Source organism: Cicer arietinum, chromosome 6, assembly GCF_000331145.2.
Source record: "Cicer arietinum cultivar CDC Frontier isolate Library 1 chromosome 6, Cicar.CDCFrontier_v2.0, whole genome shotgun sequence".
NCBI lineage: Eukaryota > Viridiplantae > Streptophyta > Magnoliopsida > Fabales > Fabaceae > Cicer > Cicer arietinum.
Window position 1 is genome coordinate 13,194,374 of NC_021165.2, and position 16,311 is coordinate 13,210,684.

Consider the following 16,311-nt stretch of genomic DNA (forward strand, 5'->3'; position numbering starts at 1 on the left):
ATACCATTTTCTCTTGAGCCTTTACTTTGTCTTGTTAGCTTTCGTTCTTTCTCTTTGTTAACTTAGAGAGAGGACGATTAATTAAAAAATAATAATAAAAGTTTGTTTATTCTTCCATAATCTCAACCAATAATTCAACATGGGAAATTGTGGTAGCAACCCTAAAACCAATGAGGGAACTGAGCCAGAGCCAGTGCCAGAGGAGGTTAATGTTGGTGGTGCAACAGAGGAGACCCCAAACGAAGATAACAAGTCTCTAAGCACCTTGCTTAATGAGGTAATCTTACTCTTTATTACAAAATCAATTCAACATTCTAATTTTTTTTTTTTAATATTCACTCATTTATTAGATGAAATTCACGCAAATTTCACCGCTTTAAATATGGATCTAAGATAAAATAATAAGACGCGCACAAATTTCATTAATAAAAGATTGTGTATTAAAAATAGTGTTAATTTATTGTGAAGATGAAAGGCGAGTCATATAAATAAGATCAATTACGAAGATGAAACAATAATCAATTATTCGATTCACAAATCATTTCTCTGTCTCTAATTTGTGAAATTGTGGTAATTAATGCCCTTAAACTATCACATTCTCTAATAAAATCCCTTTTATATTGTAGAATGTGGAAGATGCAAAGAAGCCAGAAGAAGTAAAGGATGAACCCAAGGAAGAAGAGCCTAAGACTGAGGAAGTAAAGGTTCAAGAAGAGAAGCCAAAATCAGAAGAAGCAAAGATTGAGGCCTAAGTTTTTTTACTAGAGAGGGCTAATATAATTCATATAGATAAATTTTATTGCTTTTCTGTTTAATGCTTTAAAAAAATTGATTAGATCGTTATGTATGAGATCAACAATTTGGATTGAGAATTGTTGATTTAAGTATGCATTTATGTGAGATCTTTTCTTGATACTTTCTTCACAAGAATGTGACAAATAATTTGAGACAGCTAATTAGTGTTCATTTTATCAAGAAATTAAAAGAATTATACAATAAGAAGTAAGTTTTGAAGTTATTAATAATTTTTAAATATATTTTATTTTTCAGTGCTAACTTGTCATTATGTTTTGAGATTATAAGTACACTGATAAGGGCATAAGAGAAAATTATAATAGCAAACCATAAAGCATTAATCAGAGCACTTTTGAACACTACAAAAATAATGAAATACAACTACACATCTCTAGATTGGCTTTCATTTCACAATTACTGTCATCAAAAGAATATAAACAAAATTAATACATATTTTTTAGAATAAAATATACACATGTCAATAAGTTTCTCATTTTTAACGATAATACATTTAAATTATCGTTCATTTAATTTAATTCTTTTTCTATTTTCAAAATGAAATATAAATAAAAATTAAAATATTATTCTTTGAAATAAAATATAAATAAATATTAAGATTTTTTCTTTAATTTAAAAATAATATCTCAAAATGGAGGGTTATTTAGACAAGTGGCTTAATTTTTTTATTGAAATTATATAGATTAAATATGATGAGTCGCTTTTTAATATATATATATATATATATATATATATATATAATTTAATTATTTTTTGCTTAGAAATCATTTTGTGTGGATAAAATTATAATTCATTTCATATTCATAATAAGAATAATAACTAAATGTCACAGTTTAAAATTTTGAGTGTTTTTTGAATTTAGTAGAATCGCCACCGAAGTTTATTTTAAAATAAAAAAAATATTGGAAAAACCCTTAAAAAAAAAAAATTGGTCTTTTAAACCAAATTTTAAGATGTCAGCACCCTACAAAATCCGTTAAAATACGGCTACCTATAATTAATTGTACAAAAATTAATATTAACTTATATATATTTATTTCTCCTTTTAAAATGTCAATATAAATTTTTATGAAAATAAACTAGAGATAAATGTATATTTAAAAAATAGAGAAAAACATAATTATTATTATGCTTGATAAGAATATGATATTGCTCATACGTATCCTCTAGTGCGATGGAGAAGTCAAAGTTATATAGTTCTTAGATATAAAATGTGGATGTATTAATTGTTTTTTAAAGAAAATACCCTTGGTAAAATTATTAGATAAAACGAAACTGGTGATTTAATGAAAGAAAAGAAAAACTTGAGTCTCATAAATTGATTTTGATGAGAAAGTTTAGTTATTTATTTGGATTTTGTTAAGAAAGTTTAATATCTTCAAGTTGTCACAACTCAAGTATCTTAAATTATCACTGACAAGATGCGTATATCAACCGGTCTTATTTTATTAAAAGGATAATTTTTATTTAAAACATAAAATCGTTAAGTTGTCGCAACTCAAACGTGTTAAAACTAAGTTTGGCAAAATATAACATTTCCACCAATCTTTTAGCCACATTGATTTTGAATAATATGGATTTTCATTTTATTAATGATGATAATGATAAACCCAAGAATAAATTTTGAATGCCTATAATTTTAAAAGTGGTTGATGTTGGTTGTACTTCGTCCATAATTTTAATAAAAGAATAAGATGATAATTATAGCACAAAGACAAAATTGAAAAAAACTTTGAACAAAACTAAAATGTTTATTTATGGTAAAACAAAATTTAAACTAAAGGTATAAACACTATAAAATTGTAATAGAGATGAGTTTAGAAATTGTTACTACACAAGTTGAATATTTGTTGTACTCCTTAAATTGTTTTGTTTGTATTATATTTTTTTTTTTTGAATTGTTGTATTCTTCCCAAACTCATTTCATGTTTCATTTATTTTATTAACAAAAACTGTTACTAACTTAAAAAAAAAAAAATCATAATTGAAAACTCTCCAACCTCTTACTAGCTTAAAAAAATGAAAACTGCAAACTCTCGAACTCTTCCCTCTAAGGATGAACTTGTTCTCAATTTTTAGACAAAAATGATTAATATTGTATCATGGGATAGAGTTGAGTTATGGATTTTAACTTGTTTTTACAGAAAAATTGGATTGTTAATCTAAGTCTGAAGAAAAAAAAAAAGGACACACTATTTTATTGTTTATATACTTGATAAAAGTTGTAGCCATTTTAGGAAATAAAGGAAAAGCAAAAGTGGTTAAAGAAGAATTGGAAAGATGGCGTGCACACAAGAAACAATTGTAGCTTTTTTAGAGGGGGAAAAAAAAGCATAAAAGGCTAAATATATGATTAAAAAGATGGTGTGTGTAGTTGTAAAGGTGAAAAATAGGGAGACTGAAAAGATGAAAGAGATTATTAATGATGTCCAAAAATCAAACAAAAATAAAAAAACAAAAAAAACTAAGAGGGAACCAGAGGATACGATCAAAGGTAGAAACGGAACCAAATGCATAAACGGAACCAGAGGATATCACTAGAGGCATAAACAGAAACAAAGGATATCACTAGAAGGCATAAACGGAATAAGAGGCATAGACGGAATAAGAGGCAGAACCCAAGGATACCATCAGAGATAGAAACAAAATCGGAGGTAGAATTGGAGGATACCGCTAGAGGCAGAACAAAAGGATACCACCAGAGGCAGAAACAGAACCAAATGATACCACCAGAGGATGAAACAGAACCATATGCAGAACTAGAGAATACCACCAGAAGTAGAAATAGAAACAAAGGTAGAACCAGAGGATACCAACAAGATGAAATTGGAACTAGAGGATACCAACAAGATGAAACGGAACCAGAGGCTACAATTGAAAAATGTTTTATGACTGGCTAGACAAATTTAAGATACTACACTAAAGAGACATGATAAACAACTTTTTTTATGCTAAAATCACTTTTATCGTAGGACATAGAGTCGAGATTTTTTTTTTTAATTTAAATAATGTCGTGTTAAAAAGGTGGCCCAATCCATCACAGGCTAGTTTGCGTCGATGAGTCAATAAATTTTCAAATGTTGTTTTTTTCTACCTTCAATGTTCTTAAATACACGTTTAGATTAGTCAATCTGAACAGATAAAATACACCTCCAGATTAGTCACACAAGACTTAGGATTTTTTTTTGGAATACTTAAGGCGAGAAAACAAGCTTTCATTTTCAAATCATATTATATTAGACCAATATAATTTCAGGCTCATATTTTACTAGCCCAATCCACACTTATAATTATGGGGCATATTAGATGTAGTACTTCAATTTTATCTAACCAATTAAAATAATTTCAAAAAATAACTAATAATATGTTTAATAAATATTTTTGTAAGTATTATTATAAAATTTAAACAAAATCATAAGTTTACAAATCTAACCCAATTTTGAATTCTTAATTAGGTAAGTATTCCCATTACATTACACTAAAAATAAAATAAAACAAAAAAATGAATAAACAAAAAAAAATGTATTCTCCTTCTTTCCTTGAGTCGCGCCTCCTCCCCTTCTTTTCAGCTTCACTATTCTCCTCATTTTTTACTAATAATGCTATAATATTTACTAAGAATGCAAACAAACAAAAAATTCAACCACTCTTTTCAATATTTATCTCTACACAAATCCATAATTTTTACATAAACAATAAAAAATTAGATCTCAATTTGTCTCATGAACACAAATATTCATCCTTATAGTTTATAAATTAATAATAAAAAAATCAAACAACGATGAGTTTTATTTTTTTTTCTATAGGAAGGAAATTTTTTTTTTCTTTTTTTTGATACCTTCGTTGATGAACCGTTAACCTCGTGTAGTATACTTGGTGATTTGTGTCGTTTACTCTGCTTGAGTGGGTACACAAGGGTAAGGCTATCCAAGTGAGCAGTTTCTCCTCTTCACTATGGTTAAAGTCAGTTTGCAATACAAAGTCTATTCCATTCCTTATTTTCACATGTTCTCCCTCTTTTAAAAACTAACCTCTTCAAGTACGACAAGTCCCTTCCAACGATAGTTATACTATAAGTGCATGGTTAAAAATAATAAAAAACTAAACATTCGAGCACTAATATTGTAATTGTAGGAAAGGGCATCGTGAAAGGGAACTATAAGAAAGATAGCTTTTCTTGCTTGTCCAATTTCCCCTTCCTCGTGCCTTTTTTTTTTAGCTAGAAATGCATGCAAATTAAAATCAACTATAGCCAAATAGAGTCTTTTACCCTGTAAAAATTAAATCGAATTGGATAACATTAATAATTTGGTGTAGTTTTTAAAAATTATATTTGATTTGAAATTGGTTTATAAATATAAATATATTTAATATTTTAAACAAGTTTTTAGTAAAAATAATTTTCGAATTAGTTCTTCAATAAAAAAAAAATTGTAATTCCTTCGAAAAGAAAATATCATTTTTTTTACGATAAAATATATATAAAAAATTTTCGAGATGAAAGTTTCGATTATTTTTTGAAAAAAAAAAAATCAAATTCTTTTGGCTATCATTTTTTGAGAGTTTTTTTAAAAAGAAAACTAGATTAAAAAAAGTTTCGATAAAATATTTTTTTGATATTTTTCGAGAAAAATAAATTTTGAATTTTTTTTTAATAAAAAATATCTTAACTAAGGTTAAAAAAGTTTTAAAAATGTTAAACTAATTTTTGAGTTAATTTTGAATGGTTTGAATGATTTGATTGTTTTAAATATGTGGTTTAATTCATAAATTTTTTAATTGATTTGGTTTTTTGTGTATAGTGCAATCTAATTTATTAATATGGTTTATATCTTAGATATTTATTATTGCAAAGAGAAGTCTTTTTGTTTTCATATCTTTACTATGATAGTTCATTTGTTTAAGATATATAAAAATAAAAAAAAATTATAGTATTTTTTTATAACATTTGAAACAATTTAAAATAAAGCTTCAAATAAAAAATTGATTTAAATAGTTTATCTCAAAATATGATTTTAAGTATTTTATCTATTTGCTGTAACATTTTTTGAATAATAAAATATTAAAAAATAATTAAAATAAAAAGGTATTTTGAGAAATTCTGCATAAAAATTATTTCTCACAATTACCGTTTTTAAATAAAAAAATGTTATTTTTATCATGATAAAATATATAATAATGAATATCTAAACTATAAAATGTCAAAATCACTTTTTTAATTGATAACAAATAAATCTTTAATAACTTCTACTATTTTTAATTAAGTTTTCATAAAAAATACTTTTTTAAATGTAAAGTTGAAATCACTTTTTAAAAATTTTAAACAAACAACTCGATATCTTGTTTTATTATTAATGAAATATATGACTATATATAATTTAAAAAATAAAGTTTGTAGTAATTTTTTTTTTTGCAAGATAAATACAATAAATATCATTGTACGTATTTGGTAATTTATTTTGAAGTATATAAAGTTTAAACGTGGCTTTTGAAGTAATGAAATCATATTTTATTTTGTATTAAAGAGTTAAATATATTTTTAATCCACATAAAATTTTAACATTTTAATTTTAGTCTATATAAAATAAAAATATAAATTTTTTAATCACTGAAAAATTATTCAACAAACAATTTTGATTTTTACTAAAATGAAACACATTTAATTGTTTTTCAACTTAAAAAATTTTAAATAATATTTTGCACATACGTTTAGAATATTATGACAAGTTCTTTCACAAAAATTTAGAACTTTTAAATTTAAATGAATTAAATATAAATTTTTTAATGTAAAAACTCAAGATAAAAGTAACTAAAATTTAGATTTAAAAATTAAATTTTAAGCTCATTTTGTTGTGGAGAAACTTTTTAGAGTGTTATAAATATGTTTATAAAAAATTTATTAAAAAATATATGTTTATTTAACCACATGGACTAAAATGGTATACATGATAATTTTATAGAGATTAAAATTGAAATGTTGAAATTTTATAAGAATTAAAATTATATTTATCTCTAAAAATAATTACTACCAATGAAAGATGGTTCAATTATTAAGGATATGATCTACTTCTTATAAAATTGTGTGTCAACTCCTACTCTTAATGTGATCTTAATGTGAGAACTATTTTAATAAATAATATATAAATAGGTCTACATCTTAAATTTAAAAAAGAAAAATCATAACCTCAAGTTTGTTGTAATACCAACCAATTTCAAGATGGCCTTTTTATGATTTTTTTTTGTTCTTAAATTTTCGGTGGCCTTTGTATTAACAAATATATTCACGATGGCCTTTTGTATCAATAAATTTAATTAAGGTGCAGCCCATCCACAATTCCATACTCTACAATAATTATGGTGGGAATATGATCCACGGCAGGTTTAGATCGTTTTTTTTTTTTCAAATAGAAAAGATAAGGATATCTAAAAAAGTATATTTAATTAAAAAAAATTAGACTCTATATTATATAAAAAATAATTTTATGAAACTGACCGTTTAAATAAATATAAATAATATTATTTATTAATAATTATTAGTATATTAAACTTTTTCATTGTTAGATGTTAAATTTTTTTAGTAATTGAAACATAGTAACCACATTTAGTTTTTATATTTAAATAAATTATTATAAAATAAAATTAAAGTATAATATCATTTAAAGTTGTATTTTTTAAAAATATTTCGTTAAATATTAAAATAAAATAAATGTTTAAATAGGTTAACAAACTATATTATATTTTAATCAAGATCAAACTTAAAATGTAAATCTATAATAAACTACATACTTAATCTTTAAAACTTTTGACAGATCAAATTCAAATTTTTAACTGACTCCTACACATATCTACAAATGCATAATTTATTATTTTTTAATACAATGCCTGTGTATAATTTATAAATTGAGTGGAAAAAAAAATGTATAATGCATAAATATTTTGACAATGATGAAAGGCCATTGATAAAAGTGTTATATTTTCTTTTATTTACAGACCGTACAAACTGGATCTAATTGGTCGTTGAAGAATAATCATCTATCATATAATTTTTTAACATACTTTTACTTTTTTATCGTTTAATAACTTCCATTACGGTATCACCAAATACATATAATTTATTTTTAATTTAAATATTTATTTAATCTCTACAAATATACAATTATTTAATTTTAATTTTTGTAAGTTTTTATTTGAATTTAATGTCACTAAAATAAGAGATAGTCAATTTTTGTTTCTAATGTCAAATCAACGTTAAAAGAATGTCGAATTTTTTAAAAATCCTTAAATCCTTCTTTTAATTTATATTTATATTTTATTTATAAAATAACATTAATTATTAAATGATAAATAAATAAATTTATTAATTAATAATATAAAATATTTTAATTTTTAATATATTATAAAAAATTGTGTGTTGGGTGTTGGTGTATATTTATAGACTCAACGGGTCATGATCACGACGATTTATCAACTTTTTTTAAAATAAAAAATGATTATCTCTTATTTTACATAAACTAAATCCTAATAAAAAAATTTACATGAACTCAGATAAAAAAGAAATAGTATATCTACATAAACAAAACACATATTTAAACTTTTATTTTCCTACAATGAAAATTTTATTAAGTGATACAAAAACATGTTGAGGGATTGTCGGATCGAGATTCCTGCATTCAAGTATCTATGGATTTACACCGTCAAGATTTTGGCAGTGGTTCGATCAAAATTGGACGAGCCAAATACAAACTAAATATTTTTAATTAAAAAATTAAAATTAAAGTCTATATTTTTATATTATCAGATTTTAATTAAACGGCTTACGAAGTTCTGAATGAGTAAATTCAAAATCATTTGAGCGTCTGAAATATTTCAGTTAGTTCAGGTTTTTTATTGCTTTGACTAAAAGACAGTTTATATTTAATTTATTGTTTTGCCCCTTCCAAATATCGAAACCATATAATTTTAATTTGGCCAAGTAAAACTTTTTTATATAAACAGAGCAACTATGCATTCATAATTTAAAAAGTTTTGAACTTTTAGTCATTTGTTCAAGCTTTTTCATTATTTTCTTCTTCTTACCAATGGCTGTAGGGGCAATTTGTGATTCTGAATCACTGAACCATATAGTTGCAATTCCAAATCCTACAAAGGAAATGGATGAAAACAATAATAATAATGAAGTTGATTATTGGCAAAGAGCACAATGGCTTCGTGCAGCTGTATTAGGAGCTAATGATGGTTTAGTTTCTGTTGCTTCATTAATGATGGGTGTAGGAGCTGTTAAAACAGCTAACACAGCAATGTTAGTGGCTGGTTTTGCAGGATTAGTAGCTGGTGCATGTGGAATGGGAATAGGTGAATTTGTTTCTGTTTACACACAATATGAAGTTGAAATTGGTCAAATGATGAGAGAGTTAGGTACTTGTGATAGAAAAGAGAAGGCATTGGAAATGGAGTTGGAGAAAAGAAGATCATTGCCTAATCCATTACAAGCTGCATTAGCTTCTGCTTTTTCATTTTCTGTTGGTGGTTTGGTTCCTTTACTTTGTGGTTCATTTATAAAAGCTTATAAGATTAGAGTTATTGTCATTGTTGCAATTTCTAGTTTGGCTTTGCTTGTTTTTGGAAGAGTTGGAGCTCAACTTGGTAAGACACCAAAGATTAGATCTTCTATTAGGTTCCTTCTTGGTGGTTGGATGGCTATGGCTATCACATTTGGCTTGACCAAATTATTGGCTCGTTCTAGTGGTTTGGATTTCTAAATCATATCTCATTTTTAATTACTTCATTTATGTCTACATTGGTCATTAAGAATAAAAACGATATTTATTTAATCTTTTAAAAATTAAAATAACAATTTGATCTTTGAAAATATTAAATGTTCATCAAATTACTCTTTAATTGAGATTAAAATGTATCGTTGAATATTATTATATCTTAATAATGACTAATTTTACCATTATTTGTTGTCATCAAATTGGTATGGTTTATTTTTCACATTGGTGAAATATGTCTTTTTCTTCAAAGGCAATTTAGATCTTTATTTTTGTCTTATCGTTTTAGCAAATACTCGTTTATGTTCATTGGGGGCTTTGACGGGCAAAGGCTAGTGTGAACCAGTTTTTTATATGATTCATGTTGGACAAATTAAAATGAATGTCATTTGCAATTATCCTAGTTTGTTATATTTTTCAAGCAAATCTCTACTATTATTTTCATTCATGAGCATCGCATTTCACAAAATTTGGTGGTCTAACACGTTGGAGTGACTAAAAATTTTAATTTTTTTTCTTATAATAAAATTAATAACTAATTACTAATATTAGTTTTTTTTTTTTTTAAGTAACTATATGAAACAACTTGTTCTGCGTTTTTATCCAAACAAGAATAAAATAATCGTAATGTATGATTTTCAAATACAAACATAACAAAATTTCTCTATGGTGGGGCAAGAAATAGAAAACTAGTAATAGAGATAGAATGAATAAATGAAAAATATCAATATATGTGTAGATTATTGGAAGAAATATAGTAAAAGAGACAAAATTGAATGGAAAAGTGATCTTTGACTTTGATTTTAATTAATTCAAGTAAAGTTCAGGTATTAATTTGATGTTTGAATTTATGAAATTAGACTATTTAAAAATCTTAGATTAAACTATCTGAAAAAGGTTATTGTGACAATGAAGAATTGAAAGATCGATGTGTGATCTTCGATCCAAGTGATGAAATATTAATAAAAAAAGTGGGGTCCTTAGATAGAATGATAGGTGAACAGACCAATTTGATATCAAAATGAGAGGAGTAATCAAAGTCTACAATTGAGAGATTATGATATTATGTAGATGTTGGACTCAATCAATAATTGTTAATAGTTTAGGGTTTGTTTGCTTCTAGTGTTTTCTGTTTGCATTGTCAATAATAATATAATTATTAGAGAAAACAAAATATTTATTGTTACGAAAGAAAATTGAGAAAATACATAAGAATTTTAAGTGGCAGCGTCTAACTCTTTCAAATAATAACCATCACTACCACTTACTATTATGGATTAAGTATTGCAATAGAATTTTAGTTAAAGTACTTCAAGACTAAGTTGATTTCTAAATTTACTTTTTTTTATGATTTATTCAATATATTCGTCATTACATATATAGTATCATTCATAGATTTCATTGATACCTCAATCTAACACAAGCATTTTTTAACAAACTAGTGACTCGTCATAACAAAATTGGGTAGATAAAGACAGAGAGAAACTTCTAGATACTATATAACTCATACTCTAGGTGTATTCTGAATTCGTTCTCCAGCGGAGTCGCCACTGGGGACGATTAGATAGTCAAACCTAACATAATTAACTGTGCAAAATTTGTTAACATCTATATTTATTTTGTTAGATAATATTATTATATATTAGTAGTAAGGGTATTTTAGACAATTCTAGACAATTCTATTTTCTTATATATATACTCAGTGTAACCCTATTAACTTCAGTTTTGGTTTATTATATGATATGAAACCCTAGAGTGGTTGTTTTCTCTTCTTCCTCTTTCTTCCTCTTTTCATTGTTAACATGGTATCTAGAGCCTATTTCGATCCTCATTGAACGATCCCGCCTCTATTCCGCTGTCGAGTTCCCAACAATTAGGGAATATAATTATAGTTTATCTTTTCTAACATTCCAATATTCAGTGAGATTTTCCGTGTCCCAATTCTGCTTTACCCTTTCTTTGTAGCTTTTCGTTTATTTTTAGTAGATCAATAAAAAAAAAAAAAAAATTATTAGGGTTCTATAAACCTTTCCACAAGTCATTAGGGTTTGACGCTCTAACCAACCGAGCTAAAAAGAACAATGGGCGGTAAAGTTTACTTTGAGAATCATTATTATTTGCATGGTTATTGGGGGATTTTGATTGATCGTTATGAAGAGATGATTGAGAATTATCATCCTGGGATCTACCGTAGAGAAGAGAGAGAGACTATTTTGATAGAAAAGGCAACCACCAAAAGAGAAAAGAGAAGAGTAACCTTGTTCCCGATTTTGTTAAATCAGTCTCACAAAAACATCGATTGCGCATTCGTTAACCGTTGGATTTGGCTGATTTTTGGACAGAAGGTTCACAACATTCAGGTCTTCGTCTTCAACGGTCGGATCGGTAAAAAGACGTCTGTAGGGGGAGAAATCATGCTCGCACAGCACCAGGTTATCCCTAATTTATTTTGTCTCAGTGATTGTGTTTGTCTCATTATTTGTATGGATTTGAGAGAAGGTTTGGAGGTTCATTGTGTTGTTTTGAAAAATGGGTTTTGTGTTAATTTGTATGTTGGGACTTCTTTGGTTGAAATGTTTGTGAGAAGTTTGGTTTCTTGGACTGCTGTTATTGTTGGGTTTGCTAGGTGTGGGGATATGAGTGAGGCCAGGAAGCTTTTTGATGTTATGCCTGATAGAGATATTGTTGCTTCTAATGTTATGATTGATGGGTATGTGAAAATGGGGTGTATGGATTTGGCGAGGGATTTGTTTGATAAGATGAAGGATAAGAATGTTATTTCTTGGACTAGTATGGTTCATGGTTATTGTGAGGATGATGATGTTGTGGTGGGTAGGTTTATATTTGATTGTATGCCTGTCAAGAATGTGCTTAGTTGGAATGCTTTGATAAATGGTTATGGTGTCAATGGTTGTGCGAAGGAAGCGTTAGAAGTATTCGCAGCAATGTTACGGGAAGGATTTGAACCGAATGAGATAACAATGACTAGTGTGTTATCTGCTGGCAACCATTGTGGTTTGGTAAAGGAAGGAAGAAGATGCTTCAAAGGAATGGAGAGATTTGGAATTGTGCCTAAGATTGAGCATTATGGTTGTATGATTGACCTTCTAGGAAGGGTTGGATACTTGGATGAGGCTGAAAATTTGATCTTCTGTGTCGTCGCTCTGTCTGTTGCTTCTTCTGTTTGATTGCTAATCTCTCTAGTGATTTGCTTTGTTGCTTCTCTCTTTGTTTAGTTTGGTTTGATATGATTTAGTTTTGTTTGGTTCTATTTGGTTTGGTTTGTTTGGTTTTGGTTTCGTGGTGCTACTTCTTTGGTGGTTCCTATCTGTTGATTTTGATATGGTTGTTGCTCCTTGGTTTGTTTGGATTTGGTTTCGTAGTGCTACTTCTTTGGTGGTTCCTATCTGTTGATTTTGATATGGTTGTTGCTCCTTGGTTTGTTTGGATTTGGTTTCGTGGTGCTACTTCTTTGGTTGTTCCTATCTGTTGATTTTGATATGGTTGTTGCTCCTTTTTTGATCGCTTCTTTTTCGGTTTGATTTTTTTGTTGGCTTGGTTCTTCTCTTTGATTGTTGCTTCTTCTTTGGTGACATCCCTCTTGTCCCCCCGGCTGTCCAACCACCTCCTGCGATTGTTGATCCTCCTCGTTACCCCTCTCGTCATCATCTTCAGCATAGAATCATTATTCTACTGTTTGTCTCTTCTTCTTTACAGATTGTTGATTTGTTCACAAAGATGCATTCCATTAAACGTTTTCGTTTTTTTTAGTTGACAAACTCTCGATGCTCCATGTTAATGCATCGTGAGTTTGAGGGGAGATGTTAGATAATATTATTATATATTAGTAGTAAGGGTATTTTAGACAATTCTAGACAATTCTATTTTCTTATATATATACTCAGTGTAACCCTATTAACTTCAGTTTTGGTTTATTATATGATATGAAACCCTAGAGTGGTTGTTTTCTCTTCTTCCTCTTTCTTCCTCTTTTCATTGTTAACATATTTCTCCTTCAAATATTTTTTACTTTTATGTGTTTATTATTTATTAGTTGTTTTCTTGTGTATATTATATTTTTTATATGTATGTTTGAGTACTTTGCATCCTTTTATTTGATTATGCTTCTCTTCATCTCTTCACACACTACACTAACACATTTGCACACACTTGAGTGAGATCTTAATATATGATTTGAGTAAAATTTAAGATTCGTTTGAAATTGTGTAGTGTTAGCTTTCTGGATGTACATCCTGTTTGGTTAGCATGAAGACTTAACCTAGAGTTTCATTTCTTTTGAGAATTATTGTCACTTCTAATTGTTTACCTATTATTATTGATAATATTCCAAAATGGAATCCATGGCTCTAGGAACCATAGTCAAAATCATAGAGCCACTTTGGGAGAGGGTCACTAACTAAGAAAACTCACAAATCTTTTAAACGTAGGCAAAACTTATGTAGGTCACAATGAAATCATTTTTTTCTCTGATTCAAATCAACATTATACTTTGTTCAAAAAACTAGTTTTTTTTTTGTAAAACAAAAATATTCTTCTTTACAGAGTTCCAATTTTATTTTCCTAGAGGGACAAAATAAAAAGCTTCATTATTTTTCAACTCTAATTTTTTTTCCCTTACATTGTGTATATATATTTCCTTATCAATTTTTTTATATTCCATAAAAAATAAGAAAAGAAAAAATAAACCGATCATGATCAAGAGAAACTTAGGCACATTTTCAATAGTATTAATGTGTGTCTCTTTGCATTACTTGTCATTTTATATCAAAATAAATGTGACATCAAATCATTCCTCATATTAACACCATCTAAAAAAAATATATCAAATTTGATGTGTGTCATGTCGAATTCATACATTTGTCACAAGAAAATTCACTCTTAAAAAGAGTTTAAACTAAATGCATATTTAAGTCATGATATTCATTTCAAAAGGAAAAAATTGTTTCACATGGAGATCTAGTATTCATATTTGCATATAGTTTATTGTGTCAATATACTATTATGACATTCTTATGTATGTACAAAAAAATTTAAAAAAATTATTGTGGGCAAAATTTTAATTCTTTGATTTTATTTATTTATTTTTATTTAATTTTTTTTTAAATACAAATTTACTAATAAATTGTCCTTAAAATTCATTTTCATTTTAATCCAAGCATCACATTTCAAGTTAAAAAAATCAATAAAAAAAAATAAAGAAATTATCTTCATATGTGCAAAGGTGTCTAATTTTTTATTTCATATTGAATGAATTGATCATTTCAAATAATATAATCAAAATTAATCTCACATGAAGTTCTAAGTGACATTAGCATAAAGTTCACATTGCATATGTCATTACACCATCATATAATTCTAACAATCCTATTAGTACATGAAAAACTCATTATAAATAACCAAAATTCAAAAAAATTAGCATGCATTGTTTATAAAAAATTGAAGAAAAATCAATGGTCCATCCTTTTGGTGGCTAAATCTACATTTCACATTGCATTTACACATGCAAAAAAAAAAAAAAAATGTAGTTTGTATCTCTTACTTTCCTTTTTATTCATTTCGCAAGTTAACATATTATTTTCATTTGCATCATAATCTTACATCATCATATTTTCATTCATGCTAGTCATTTTTTTTCTCTCTAATGAGGATCAAAAATAAAAAAAATTAAGAATAATGTTGTATTCATATACAGGTTTTTTTTAAGAGTGGTGTGTGTTCTTGAAATGATGTTTATTTGCAAAAAATGTTGAATTACTCACTATTCTTTGAAAAATAAGATTTCTCAAATCATAAATGAACTCAAAATTAATCGATACTCTTGAGAACATATCTCATAGTCTTTTGTTGACAAAAAACATATGAATATAATGGTCAAATTTGTTAACTTATGTGATTGACATAATTAAAAAAAAAATTCAAGTCAAAAACTAATGTTACCTTCCTTTGAACCATTCATTTAATAAACATGCATGTCATATGTTTCTACTCTTTCATGACCCCGTTAATATCCTCGTTTGTACACATTCCTTCATTATTCTTTCCTTTCAGATCTTGTCTCAATCTCTTCGAAAAAATTGATCTCACAAGTTGAATTTGAAAGGAACACCTAATTGATTTGTAATAATCAAATCTCACAAAGTATTAATTTGAAAGTTCCAATTTAGTGCAAGTCCTTTTAAAAAAAATGAATAAAGGAAAAGCCCGTTAGGATTAAAAAACTGTAGTGCCATCCTAAGAAAAGAAAAAATCATTTGAATAGATTTGTCAAGTTTTGTCCTGAAATTATTATATATTTTTTTAAACAATCATGGTTTTAAATGAATCTTACAATTTCTCTCTCAACATCCAAAAACATAAACAAAAAATGTATCCCCTGCTTTCCCCTTTTGAGCCAAAAAAGTTGAACTTTTTTTTTTCTTTCACTTTTCAAATATTCAAGACAAAGATCACTTCTATACTAGGAGTTTATTTGATACCTTGTCACCTTTGCATTTACTCGTGATATCAAAAAACAAATTAAATAGTCTATCAATCGAAGCCCATAGATAAAGGAGATTGAAAAGAAAGAAAGAAAGAAAGAAACATGAAAGTAAGTGCAATACAAATTTTGGATTGGTACCCCATGAGGTAAGTCTTTGATCTAAAAAATCTTTGTCTTAATTGACCTTGGAATAATTATTTGAGCCTGATACATGTTCCCCCCCCC

The 16,311-nt window shown here is 26.9% G+C and overlaps 2 protein-coding genes across 2 annotated transcripts; both read left to right on the top strand.

Moving 5' to 3' along the window:
- On the top strand, positions 1-915 carry LOC101511783 (uncharacterized). The gene is made up of 2 exons (XM_004504697.4): positions 1-277; positions 627-915. Exons 1-2 carry the CDS (start codon positions 140-142, stop codon positions 750-752), a joined length of 264 nt encoding a protein of 87 aa, XP_004504754.1. The 5' UTR covers positions 1-139; the 3' UTR covers positions 753-915.
- Positions 916-8,819: 7,904 nt separating this feature from the next.
- On the top strand, positions 8,820-9,769 carry LOC101488779 (VIT-like transporter 1b). Its single transcript, XM_004504877.4, has one exon. It carries the CDS (start codon positions 8,892-8,894, stop codon positions 9,570-9,572), a length of 681 nt encoding a protein of 226 aa, XP_004504934.1. The 5' UTR covers positions 8,820-8,891; the 3' UTR covers positions 9,573-9,769.
- Positions 9,770-16,311: the final 6,542 nt, after the last annotated feature.

What these genes read in the sequence shown, in the direction of transcription:
- LOC101511783 (XM_004504697.4), top strand. Translation starts at nt 140, where the DNA reads ATGGGAAATTGTGGTAGCAACCCTAAAACCAATGAGGGAACTGAGCCA. An exon ending in TAAGCACCTTGCTTAATGAG is followed by an intron (nt 278 to 626) that starts GTAATCTTACTC and finishes TTTATATTGTAG; the next exon opens with AATGTGGAAGATGCAAAGAA.
- LOC101488779 (XM_004504877.4), top strand. Translation starts at nt 8,892, where the DNA reads ATGGCTGTAGGGGCAATTTGTGATTCTGAATCACTGAACCATATAGTT.